Raw genomic sequence first — 12906 nt, 5'->3', positions numbered from 1 at the left:
GCTGGCCTGGAGGGTGGTTTTAGTTGCAGAAGAGAATAAATATTCCATCCTTGCAGTGCTGGGCGTTGGACACTGCATCCTCAGCCAGGGTGGAGCAGGACAGCATGATGGGTTTCAGTGCTGCTAAGTGCTAAAAGACCCTAAATAAAACCTGGCTGGTGTCAATCCAAAACAATCCTACAACCACCTGAATCGCCACCATTTCAGGACTTGGCCCTTGATTTCTGTCAGCTTTTTCCTACTCTGTTTTCTCTTTTCATTAAAAAAGTGGAAAAAAATCAAACCTCTTCTTTTTTACTCCTCTATTCCAGTATCAATTCATTCCCACATTCTGGCCTTCATTTAGCAGACACCTCCCAAGGCTGGAGGACAAGTAATTGTTTTTTGGTGGCTCGGCTACCCCTTGCATCTGGGTGACTGCTTTCCTGCCCCGCCAAACAACTGGCTGCCAGCTGCTGAGCTACAGTGGGGCCAGGGCAAGGCCACTTGCTCACAGACCTGGTGCCGGGGGGGGCTGGTCCCACATTCCGTGCCCGCATTAATCCCGCTGTTCCTGTGCTAAGCAAGCTCCCAGATGTCTGTGCTCGCGGGGCAGGTCCCTCCTTGCATCAGTGCGGAGCTCGGCGCAGCCCGGGCTGCAGCGCTGGAGCAAACCATGCCAAAGAGATTCGTCAAGTCTGCCGCAGCTTGATTTGGTGCCATGAGGAGCAGGGAGGGAGGGGAAGGTGTGGACAGACAGGGACTCTCTATATATATGCAGATCGATACATATACATATATACAGACACATACATATGTGCACATATGTATATCTGCACATACACACGTATATATGAACATGCACACATAGGCATATGGGGTGTACCAAACAGTGCTTGGAATTTCTGCCAGCTCTGTGGGCCAAAAGCAATGCTCTGCCATGTATAGGTGGGTCAGCTAACATTCACATCTTCATCGGGGAGCTAATGCAAGAGAAAACCAGCGAGTGCAGGAGGTGTGGGGAGGGGATGATGCTCCCTGCAGAGGATGGGAAGCTCTCACCGCCTCTCTTTTGCCCCCTGCTTCCCCTCCCTCCGGTGTTTCAGATGACAGTGGGGCCAGGGTATTTCCCTGCCAAATGTGATGGCTCACCTTTGAGTCCCCAGCTGCTGGCACTCAGCAGCAAGGGAAATGGGAAAGGCAGGATGGAGCAGCGGAAAATGTGATTAATATGTGCTCACAGCAGACAGGGCTGGCTGGGCTGTTTCCGTGCTGTGCTATGTTTCTGGGATGGGGAGGCAGTGGGAGGGCAGCTGGCAGGAGTGGAGCTCCACACTCACTCCCTCCCCTTCCTACCCCATTCCTGCCAGGTTTTCCTCCTTCCTGGCAGCCCACTCCCCAGAAAGCCTGGCCCAGACATCCCTGTGTCCAGGGGGTGGTGCTCTGTCTTTCCCTCATGCATGGAGCCAGGGTGGGAGGCTAACCCAGCAACCTGGCCAGAGGTGCTGCACTGTCTTCCTGTGTGTCCCTGAGAGGGGAGACAGGGAGAAGAGTGGCCACCACCACGTGCCATCCTCACCAGCATGCCCCTACCAGGGGACAGGGCCAAAGCAACCCTACTGCAGAAAAGCTGGTATGGCTCTTGCCCTCCCTGTTATGTCCACCTCCTGTGACCTGGGGCCAGGCAGATGGCCTCTGAGGTTTGAGGTTATCTTCCAGGCATCAGCCTGGTGTTTGTGCCGAGATCTTATCTAATGGTTTGCAAATGTCTTTAGAAAACAACTCTTCTTGAACCCAAGGAAGGAAAAGAGCACCTGACAGGATTTGACCTTTTGTTTTTGGCCATTTTCTTCACCTGGCAGGATTTGACCTTTTATTTTTCTTTGGACAGGCTCAACTACAAAGATTTTATCAGAAAACCAAGTTCTCCTCCATTCTGATCCGCTTCCTTCTTTGTAGCATCTCGGGTTCCAGCTCCCATATGGTGTGAGCCACTCCATCTTAGTAACTGTGGAGATGAGCTCGCAGGAATCACCTAGTGTGGCAAGGGACTGGGATGGGATGGATTTCAGGATTTGGAGTAGGTTTGGGCCATAATGAGTGCTGCTCTCTGTCTCCATTGCTCTGTGTTTTCAGACACATTTCTTTTCAGAATCTATAGAAGTCAATGGACGAGACATGGCAGCAAGATCCAGCTGATGTGCATTTTTCATTTCTTACTAATTTTGATGGTTTTGTGCTTGTTATTAGTTAACTTTCCTGAGTGGCATTTCAGGTGGTAGCTGCACAAAGACTGAATTGCTGCAAGGAGCAGTATCTCAGCTGTTACATTGGAGCAGGGAACATCAGAGGTTTTTGGCACTGGCAGTGAATATTGAGGATGACTCTTTGGAGACCCTTGTACCTTCCCTTAGGAGAGTTCCTCTGTCTTTTCAGTTCTTAATCAGGTCTCCTGTATTTATTCACCTGAGGAAGGAGAGAAAAGCTTTCAGTCCTGTGGCTTTTTTATCTGAAAAATTCAGGAAAAGCTGGTGCAATGAGCCAGAGGGCCACAAGTGTTTCTGCACAGAGACATCATGGTGCAGAGGATTTGCCCAGAAACATCCAGGTTCCAGCCTGCTTCTGCTGCTTTTGCAGGCAGGACAAAGACATCAGGCTTTGCCAAAGGCAAACTTGTGCATTCACCCTTGGTGCAGTACCTGGGGAGAATTACAGCCCTGGCTTTCCTAGCAAGGCTGCAGCTTTGTATTTCTGGGCCTGATATCTCCTTTGCAGGCTAACATAGTACCACTCCTCGTGTCCCTGATGACTCCCAAATCTGAGTGGAGCCTCTCAAAGACACGGAGCTGGCAAGCCCAGCCCAGCACACTGTGCCTTGCCCAGACACAGTGCTCTGTTAAGTGTTGCCAAGTATCATTTTTCTTTTAACTCCTTGTTCCTGGATTTAATAAATCCAGAACTATCCACCCTCCACTTGAGCCAGAATCCTCCCACCATCAAACATGCCCCATTTTATGCCTTCCCTATCTGACAAGGGAAATAATCTCCCCTACTTTTCTCCTTCATGCTTCTCTGTCTAAATCCTGAAGCCCTAATCCTGTTAGCATGCTCCGTTCCAGGGCTCTGTCTCCACAGGAGTAACATAATCCTGCAGTAAATCTAGTGGGTCCAAAGAGACACATACATAGGGATGAAGGCAGGGCTGCTGCCGTCCTTGGCCTTCTCCTCTTCCTCCCACAGTCATTTTCTTCAGCACCCAAAGAAATTGCATAGTAGCCAAGCAGCATAATAAATAAAGCAGAAGAGAGGTTACCTCTTACCCCCTCCCGGACTCACTGCCTCTTCAATTTCATGGCACTTTTTTGTCTCCCTGTCCTTCATCTCCTTCACTCCAAACTGCCCATGGCACAATTCCCATATCCACTGGAACTAATGTAGCTTCAGCAATTCCCCCCATCACCCTATGATGGTTCCAACATGTCAAAAATGCAACTTGTAAATGCTGGTGTGGAGCTTGCATGTGTATGCACATGGAAAACTTTTGCAGTCCTCCTCTAGCCTGACATCATGTCCCCTACTTTTACACCCTTTCCCTTACCACTTTCTTTCTGCAGCAAATTAATTAAGCAGGTCAGCTCTCATTGATTATCAATTTAATTTCACATGCAGACCTGCTGTCTGGACGAAAAGTCTGGAAGTAAACATACAGTGTATGAGGAGAAGATGGGCAGCTCTTTGATGATGGGCAGCAGTGAAAGCGAGTTCCCTTGACTGTTTCTTGGAAGGTGCTTTTAATTTGTTAATGGTTTTCCCATTCGTCTTCTGGCTCCATTACCCTTCAGTGTGTGTGCATGTGCATACACATGTATGCTCTCCACTGAGTGTATATCTATTTATCTATCTATCTATCTCCCTAGATCACAGCCAGGTATTTTTTTTTCTGCTGGTGTAAATTACTGTGACTTCTTATACTTCGATGGTGATATGTTGATTTACACCATTCGAAGACTTGGCTCGAAATATGTGCTGAGTGGGATGGGAAGCAGATAGGACGGGAGGAATAGCAATGTTCTATTTTGGTAGAGAGGGAAGAAATCTTTGCTTTCTTGGCACTCCCAATTTCACACATTTTCTTGCTAGTTCTTCCTATGCTTTGAGTGCTAAACTGAGGCAGGATCTAGAGCCTGTTGAAGTCAATGGGCTTCTCTCCACAGTGTGTTGGGGCTCTGGGGTCAGCATTTTCAGGACAGGGAAACCAGACGGTCAGGGTCAGACTCTGGTCAGCAGCATCACAACCTGCAGGCTCACAATGCATTCAGAAGGAGGCTGAAAGAGCAGGCATGTGGGAATACCTCATGTCTCTAACAGCACCAAGCACATGCCCCCTGAAAGTGGCCCCTTTCTGTTATGCTGAACAGGGTGTGAAGCGATGACTTGCCGTGATCAGTTGGGGTTGTTCGGAAGCGAGGTTCAATGGAACAGATCCTACCAGTGCAGCTGATAGCAGAGCTGGAAGTCAGGTGCCAATTCTGCCCTCACAAGCTGGCAGTCTGGAGTGTCATGGCCCAGATTCAGAGTTCATAGCTTGTTGAATGTGATCTAGCCTGAGTAAGTTGCTGATTTCTTAACCTAAAGCAGAATTGAAATTGCTCTTCTTGGAAGCAGGTAGTTGGGACCAAGGTTGCCTAAGAGATGTTTTCAGCGATGCTTATAGTAGTGATAAAGTTTTTGGGCTCAGTCTTGCTTCTGCTTTCTATCAAGTTTGACTATGCAAAAGTCAGCAACAAATTATGCTGGTGTAAATTTGGATTCTGGCCCCTGATGCTCGTATGTGCGAAGTGAGCTAAAAAAGAACAAAACTTGAAATATGTTAAATCAAAAAGAGCAGCAAGCCTCGTCAGTGACTGTTGAACATGCTGGTCCATATGCAACCTTTGGCTCATGGAGTCTTCACAGTGCTGATGGTCGGAAGCAAATAGAGGTTGCCAGGAGAAGACTGGACTTGCTGCCCTTGGACATCTGCTGGGGCCCCCATTAGGAGCCATCCTCTGGGACAGAGGGACCTTTGGTCTGACCTGACATGCTGCTCCTTGTGCTAAAATAGTTGCACAGGCTCAGATAAACACTTCCTGTCCTCCGGTGTTAGGTTCAGAGGTAAGGTGTTGTGTGTCAGCTTCTGTGTTGGCATAAAGCTGAAGGCTCTGCTGTGGTGTGGAAATATATCCTTTTAAATTGTTTGTGTGTATGTGTCTGTGTGTCTGTGCCCGCAGCTTTACAAGACACATACACACACATGCACACACACACATATGCCTGGAGAGTGTTTCACTGTGACCACTCTTCTTATAGCCCTCCTGCTGGAAAAAAGGGGTATTTGGTGTCTGCTGAGCAAGGAAAAAGATGGGAAGTGAGGTCAGACAGGATAAAATAGGATATTAAAAACACATAAACCATGCTGTGTTGCTAAACGGTAGCAGCGTGATATATATTCTCTAGATTAGCATTTCTGCTCAAGTTCACATCAACCCCTCATCCCAATTACCAGCCAGATTTGCAACTGATTCCCCCTGTGGGGTGGCTGCTCCCTGCCCTGAAGGAGTGGATAGCGATGTGCAGGGGCAGCCCAGAGCTAGCTGGGGTGCTGTGAACAGCCCCGTAAACACCCTCTGCACACCCTGCTGTGCTGGATCCTGGGTAAAGAGAAGTAACATGTGCCATCTGCAAGCCTAGAGCCACAGGAGGCTCACAAAATGCTTCCTAGCTGCTATTCAAGGCAAGGGGCCAGGATACTGCCTCACCCCTTCTTCTGTCCTCAGTTGTTTGACTCTTGCCTCCCACAGGAGACTGGTGCCAGAGATTACACTCTCCTGCTTTCCTGAGATAAACTTACTGGGAACTCTTGTGCTCAGTACACATACACATGGTACTTGTGGGAGCTTGCAGAAGAACCCAGCTAGCATCTCAGTGTGGATGTGGTTCCTAGCTGAGATGGGAGGATAGTCTAACCCTGTCCTGAAGTGCTTGGAGTGAAAGCAGGCAATGCCTGCAGCCTTGGTCAGTGATCTCTAGAGTTTTATGCTGGGGCAGAGAAAGGGTTGAAAATTATCCTCCCCTTGGGTATTTCCTTTTTCCTTCCCTTTTCTTTCCCACTATGGCTTTGCAGCCTAAAATAGAAACAGATGTATCCAGTCCTTGTCCGGCCTATTAAAAAAATGGGCAGAAGAGGTGGATCTAACATCCATCTGGTAGTTATTGATTATGGCCATCTGGTAAGGCAGCGGCCTTTTCATACCATGTGGGATCATAAAATCCCGAAAAGCTGTCTCCATGTGGCAGGCTGCATGTGCATGGGAGAGGCAAAGGCAAGGGGCTGGCTGAGGCAGCAGCTTGTCACTCCAGGCAGAGGTGCATCCTTCCTGCTCACATCACTGCTTGCACGTGATGTTTCTGAGTGGAGCTCAGTGTAAGGATGCATCAGGATGTTTGGGGGCATCTTGTCATTTGTGCTGTAGCAGATCTAGGTCTGGGGGCAAGCTTGAGGCAGCTGAGGCCTGATAGTCTGATGTGCCTCGAAGTGCTGTGAGTGCAGTCAGGCAGAAGGCTCCTGGCCCTCCTGCCTGGTAGGTGAGTCCATCCACCATGCTGTCCTGTGACATGTGAGTGGCTACATGTCCCTTCTGGCCTCTGGTGCTTGCCCTGGTTGGAGGCTGGCCCTGACCAGAAAGCCTTTCCTTGGTTTTCCCTGCTGAGATTATTTTGACTGTTTATCTGGTGAGGATGTAACAGCGTGTGCAAATGTACATTTGTGCCTCCCTTCCCTTGCAGACATTTCAGGCCAATGAGGATGCCACGGAGGTTGTTCTCAACAAGATCCACAGCCCAGTGCTCACACGCTTTGTGCGCATCCGTCCCCAGACCTGGCACAACGGCATCGCCCTGAGGCTGGAGCTGTATGGCTGCCGCATCACTGGTGAGGGTCCTCTCCTTGCCTTGGCTTCAGTGCTCCTCTCTGTCCCTCCAGCAGCCTGTCCTGGCGTGCTGTCCCTTGCCACTTCATGGCTGCTTGCGGTGGGAATGGTGACACTGTGACTAGCACCGAGACATCCATCACAAGGGATGCTCTTGGAGGGACAGGACTGCAGCTCCTGGAGGGAGGGGGAAATGCCCAGTGCTGGTGTTGGTTTAGTGTCCAGAGCCTAATGCCGTGAGGAGAACCGTAAGCACTTCACTTCAATGACCCTGACTGTTCATGGCCTTTCCTTCCCTGCAGATTCACCCTGCTCCAACTTGCTGGGAATGCTTTCTGGCCTCATTCCTGACTCACAGATCTCTGCCTCTTCCATCAGAGGCTATGACTGGTCTCCCAGCATGGCCCGCCTGGTGAGCAGCCGCTCGGGCTGGTTTCCCCGTGTGCCCCAAGCCCAGCCTGGGGAGGAGTGGCTGCAGGTGGACCTTGGCGTCCCGAAGAACATCAGAGGAGTTATTATTCAGGGGGCTCGTGGAGGGGACAGCGTGACCACCACTGAGTCCCGTTCCTTTGTGAAGAAGTTTAAGGTGGCCTACAGCATGAATGGAAAGGACTGGGACTTCATCCAGGACCCCAAAACAATGCAAGCCAAGGTAGGCACTGCCTGGAGCAGCTGCGAAACAAGACATTTTTCTGACTAGCTTTAGTCTGCCTGATGGGGTCTTGGGAAGTTGGCCGAGCACTCCCACAGAGACTTCAGGAGCTTGGGGTTGTCACCATGAAATCCCAGGTTGTGTCCCTTGGTGCTGCTCCAAATCTGTACTAGAGGCCGTAAGTTCCACCTTTCCCCAGGGATGGCAATTTCTTTTCATTTTCTATTGTGGACCAGGCATGGGGATGTGGACATCACCTGCTGCTTCTCCCAGCTCCTGCAGGTCAGAGTCCAAAAGATGGTGTGTTTTATTATGTTTTGTGTAAAACAATTATGTTTTACACAACCTAATTACATATTTTAAGGGGAAAGGTGTGGCTGTTGTGATGTGCACCTCTGAAAGAGGAAGATGAATCACAACTTCTCTTTAGGAAATTTTCTATATCTGAAGTCCCTTTGCAACACTGGTGTGACCCTGAAATTCCCCATATTTTTTCTTTATCATTGGACTTCCCCATAATCTTTCTGCTTAGTGCTATGGGAGTGGCAGGGGGCTTGAGGAATAAATAAATTCTCTGCTACTGCCTGTTCTGTTTTTATGCATACTCCTCTGCTTAAAATTTGGGTAAGTTTTAATTTTTCCTGATCCTTCAAATGAGGGCTGATGCTATCTATAGCCCTCTGTTTATTCCCCACAGGCTTTAGTTTGTTCATGTAAGCTGAAAAACAGCAGTACTTGGACTGTGAGGAAAACCAACCATTTACACCATCCTAGAACATGCACTAGATTCTTTATTTACCAAAGGACAAATCTGATCACATTTATATATTAATTTAGTGGATATTCCCTAGGCTTCCCCTCCATGGCTTGGATCAGAATCTAATTCCTGGATTCTGAGCAGAGGCCAGGAGAGATTGTGCAAGTTTCTTAGAAACAGCGTGGCTGGTCCTCTTGAAACAAAGAAGGAACAGCCCAGTTTCTGCTCAGCTGGGCTCAATGGCCTGGAGTCAGGCAGCTAAGCTACTTCAGACTGTGGCTACATTCCGCCAGACCCAAAATATCAGGTCTGGTTGAGAGCACGTGAAATGCTCACAATACACACATCTCTTGCCTTTTCTCTCTCTCTCTTTCTCTCTGTAGCTTTTTGAAGGCAACATCCACTACGACATACCTGAAGTCCGGAGGTTTGACCCTGTTCCTGCCCAGTACATCCGAGTGCACCCAGAGCGGTGGTCCCCAGCGGGAATAGGAATGCGCCTGGAGGTGCTGGGCTGTGACTGGACAGGTAGGAGCCCCTGCGCCTCTGCCCACTGGCTGCTCGGGGGCCAGGCACTAAACCAGCAAGGTGCAAACAAACTTCAGGTTGTTTCCTGCTGTCCTACCCCGGCCATGCTGTGGCAGGGAGACTGCAGCCATGAAGACAGCACCTGTATGGTGGCTTGGCCCCACCTTTTTATTTCCACTTTGAAAAGAACTGGCCTTGATGCAGGATGTAGCAGCAATGTTTGGACTCCAAGCTTTCACACAGAGCCCCTTGCAGAATTTGTTCTCAACTCCCTTCACACTCGTTTCAGATCTTTTACCTGGACGTTGTGCAGTCTTTCACAGTCTCTTATGTTAGAGGACATTTGGGCTTTTTAGTACAAATAATAAGACAAAAAGTAGGAGGAGAAGCAGAATTGCAGTGACCAATACTTCATATCCTGAGCTGCAACAAGGCTTTGCTGTAAAAACAACAGTCCCTCTCTCACTGAACCCAGTGTGGAAACCTTTTTGCAGACAAGGTTGGGAAGTTAACTCTATGACATCTCTACAAACATCCCTAAGACCCAGGAAACTTGTTCACTTTTATCTACCTGTTTTTCACATGTCATATGCCTTTCAGCCACCATTTTTAATACAGAGATGAAAACTGACTTTACACACTTACTGGGATCAGTAGAGGTTGTACCTCTGACCCTCTGAGGTTCAGTGGTGATTGATTTCTCCACAGTTTCATCCCCAAAAGCAAATGTGCCCAAAGGGTCATTGGGTCTGATGTTAACTTTGCAGTGCCAGCGGCTAGTTATCCTCTTTTTTAATCTTTTATTTTTTAATAATCTGCATACATATGAATCTGGAATCCAGATGTCAGTGATAAAGAGGTATGATTTCCATTTTATAAGCACATCTGTAGAAGGCATTTTCTTGTAAGAATTCCCATTCTAGGAAGCTTGAAAGAAACAGAGCTTTTTTTACCGTCTTGTGCAGTCTTTACCAGCATTTCCTCCTGTGATGTGCTGCAAGATGCATTGCAAACACTTAACAGCAAATCACACAACACATGTACACACTATTAATAATGATATATTTTCACCTTTGAAGTCAATGGTAAAGATCCCCCTGGACTGGCAATCCATTGTAAATTATCTAAACTTTAAATTGCATTAGAGCTTAATTTAGAGCTGAGGGCTTTGTGCAGAAGTGGTCAGGCATCTCCCACATTGCTGCTTCCTGCAGCTCCCAGGAGTCTACAGCTGCCAGATCTCTGCAGACCACTGCTGGATGGTGCATCACAGCAGTGCATCACTGCCATAAAGGGAGGCAGTCACACAGGACCTCCAGCCATGTGCATGCCAGCCCTTCCACTGCACTCCTCCAGCTTAGAGAATGAGGGGGTCGTCTCTAGCTTCTTGTGCTATTTTTGGCTCAAATTTTCTTTTACATGTGTGTCCATGCTCATTTTCAATATCAGTAGCAATAGCACATGTTTTTTCCAGGCAAGGTTCTTTATGGTCATATCCGAGTCTGGGTAATAATTTGCACATTGTAATGTTTAAAACTCAACTGCCAGGTCATAAATATCCGTAGCTTTATTAATCTACAGGCATTCAGCTTTGTAATCAGAGCAGGGCTTGTAATCTTGTGGATTCACCATGTTATAAAAAACATTTATATCCCTGATGCAACCTGGGGAGCAGAGATAGCCCATGGCATTATCTGCATGCGTAATCCAGACTGGCTACATGCAGCAGGCCTTGACAATCCCCAGAAAGGGCCCTCCTTTGCCGGGAGGACACAGGCGTGTTACAAAAATGGCTGCAGAAACCCAGGCAATTGCACTTGCTTGAGAACAAGATTAAGAAATGGATTAAAACAAGATGATTAAAAATATTTTCAAGAGAGGGTCTAAGCCCATGTTCATCCCGCCCAGGTGCTTCTATTTCTTATCAACAACAAGGATCTTAATTACTGAGTTAAACAGGTAACAGCTGCAACTGGACTCACAGACTAAATGGCTACTAACTCAAAAATTGGGAAGCAGGCAGTCAGCAATTGGCTTCTTTCAAAGACCTGCCGAAATTTTTCCTCTGAAGAGTGAAGAATGATGAATGTTCACTAGCAGCTGGGTTTCTGTTCTTTGAAGTTCCAAACATCTGGTTTCAATTGCTCAGTGACTTTGCATTTTGATTAGCAGTTACCACCAGTTGAACAGACACTTGCAGGGCCAGGGAGGAGTGAGAAAGCGAGCAAGCAAGACCCTCTCTTTTTCACTTTCCATTTCACACATGACACTGTCCTGCCTGCTATTTCCATTATCTCTTGTAACCATCGTGTTGCGGCTCTACCATGGTAACTGATTTTTCAATATACATTTCTGCAGCTTGTCCAGGGCAGTGCAACACCGTTGATTTACATCCGCTCTGCATCTGTGTCCCATATGGGACTTGCTTTCAAGGTCCTTCCACATTGTCACACTTCAGCTATAAATCTTGATATACAGGAACAACAACCTAAAAAAATGTACCAGCTCTAAATAAGTTCCAGCTTTTGATATGTTGCTTTCACCTGCTGCTTTTTTTTTTCCCCTTTTTTTATGACATTTTTCTGTGCCTGGCTGCCTGCAATTTGCTTCTTGGTTGCATTTGGAGTTTTATGGGGTTGTAACAAATTTGAACTTACAAATTAAAAGAATTTGAGGCTATTTTTCTAATTTATTCTGAACAAAAGACAGCCATTGGAAAAAAAAAACCAAAAACAAAACAAAAAAAACCCCAAACCCTGAGAGTTTATGTACAACATGTTTAATAACAGGAAAATAAAAGGGCATAAAGGAGCCTATGGAAAATATTCAATGTATTTAGCCATTTCCTCCTGCTTTTGGCTTTATTAAATGATATCCTGAAGGGTGCCGACAAAGAAATGCAATCACACATAATTAGGCAAAGCTAACTCTTTCTAAAAGTGGAAGGAATCAAGTTGGCTGTACTCCACTTAATGCACCCATAAAAGGAGAGTTTGCTGGAACCTAATGTCATTTACTATTGATCTTAATATCCTTCCCTTTCTTGCTTAAATTTCCCCTGACACCTGCTTGGAGGTTGTTACACATGGGCCATGTTAGAGAAAGGGAAATTGGACAGAGACCCTTTGAAAGTGTAGTCAGGAGCCTGGAGTGTGAAACCAGATGCTTTCTGCAGTGAGCCAGAGCTCACTAGGGGATCCTCTGGGTCCGTTTGCGGTTACATCATTTGTGGGTTTGAGTGACTTGTTTTATAAATTGGCACAATTGGTGGGAATGTTGTGTGTGTTTTTTCAACGTGTCATATGCCTTTATGAAAGAAAAAGATGTTCTGCCTGTGATCTCACTTATCCAGTAATGACAGCTAAGTGGATTTCCAACACCCTTGTAGATTGCAGATTAAAAAATTAAGAGAAAAAGTAGTGTGTATGTCTAGAGAAGAGGCTTGTTCAGTGTGAATTCCAAATCCATGGAACTCCCATATGGAAAGACAGTTCACTTGAAGTTCAAACCATGCTGACATTTGTAGCATGTGGAAATCTCATGGCATACTTGTTCTATCTCTTCCTGCCATTATAAGAACATGAAGAAAAAGATTTTTGCCTTGTTTCTACTACCTGGGCTTCTTTTCTGTCTGTTGCAAACAGCTTCTCTACTCCATTTTTTCCAGATGTCAGGCCCACTGCAGAGACGCTGGTGCCCACTTTGAAGAGTGAAGAGACCACCACTCCCTACCCAACTGATACAGAAGCAACTGACTGTGGTGACAGCTGTGGAGAAGAGGAGGGTATGTATCAGAGCAGTACATCTTTATCTCAATAACTGATGGGTTAAGAGCTAGGAAAATACTCTTATCTTCCCATTAGTGCCAATACATGGGGCTGATTCCTGGAAAGCTTAGAGTAATATTATTAGTGATAGGCCAGGATTAAAAAAAACCAACAAAACCAATCCATAAACAAATCTGCCAAAATCTGATAAGTTCTATCAAGGAAGGATGGAAGAGCAAGAGATAGCAACTAATT

The 12906-nt window shown here is 46.8% G+C and overlaps 1 protein-coding gene across 4 annotated transcripts in view; it reads left to right on the top strand.

Annotated features, from left to right (window-relative positions):
* Positions 1-12906, top strand: part of NRP2 (neuropilin 2) — an 88715-nt gene that overhangs the window by 38540 nt on the left and 37269 nt on the right. For all 4 annotated transcript variants that reach the window (XM_053982307.1, XM_053982305.1, XM_053982309.1 and 1 more), the window contains exons 8-11: positions 6805-6949; positions 7250-7599; positions 8740-8884; positions 12552-12668. In XM_053982307.1, coding sequence (XP_053838282.1) covers positions 6805-6949; positions 7250-7599; positions 8740-8884; positions 12552-12668 — 757 coding nt within the window. The remainder of the gene's footprint in view (positions 1-6804; positions 6950-7249; positions 7600-8739; positions 8885-12551; positions 12669-12906) is intronic.

This window comes from Vidua macroura, chromosome 7 (assembly GCF_024509145.1).
Source record: "Vidua macroura isolate BioBank_ID:100142 chromosome 7, ASM2450914v1, whole genome shotgun sequence".
Lineage (NCBI taxonomy): Eukaryota > Metazoa > Chordata > Aves > Passeriformes > Viduidae > Vidua > Vidua macroura.
Note: the sequence above shows the minus strand (reverse complement) of the source record. Positions and strands in the feature narration are given on the sequence as shown.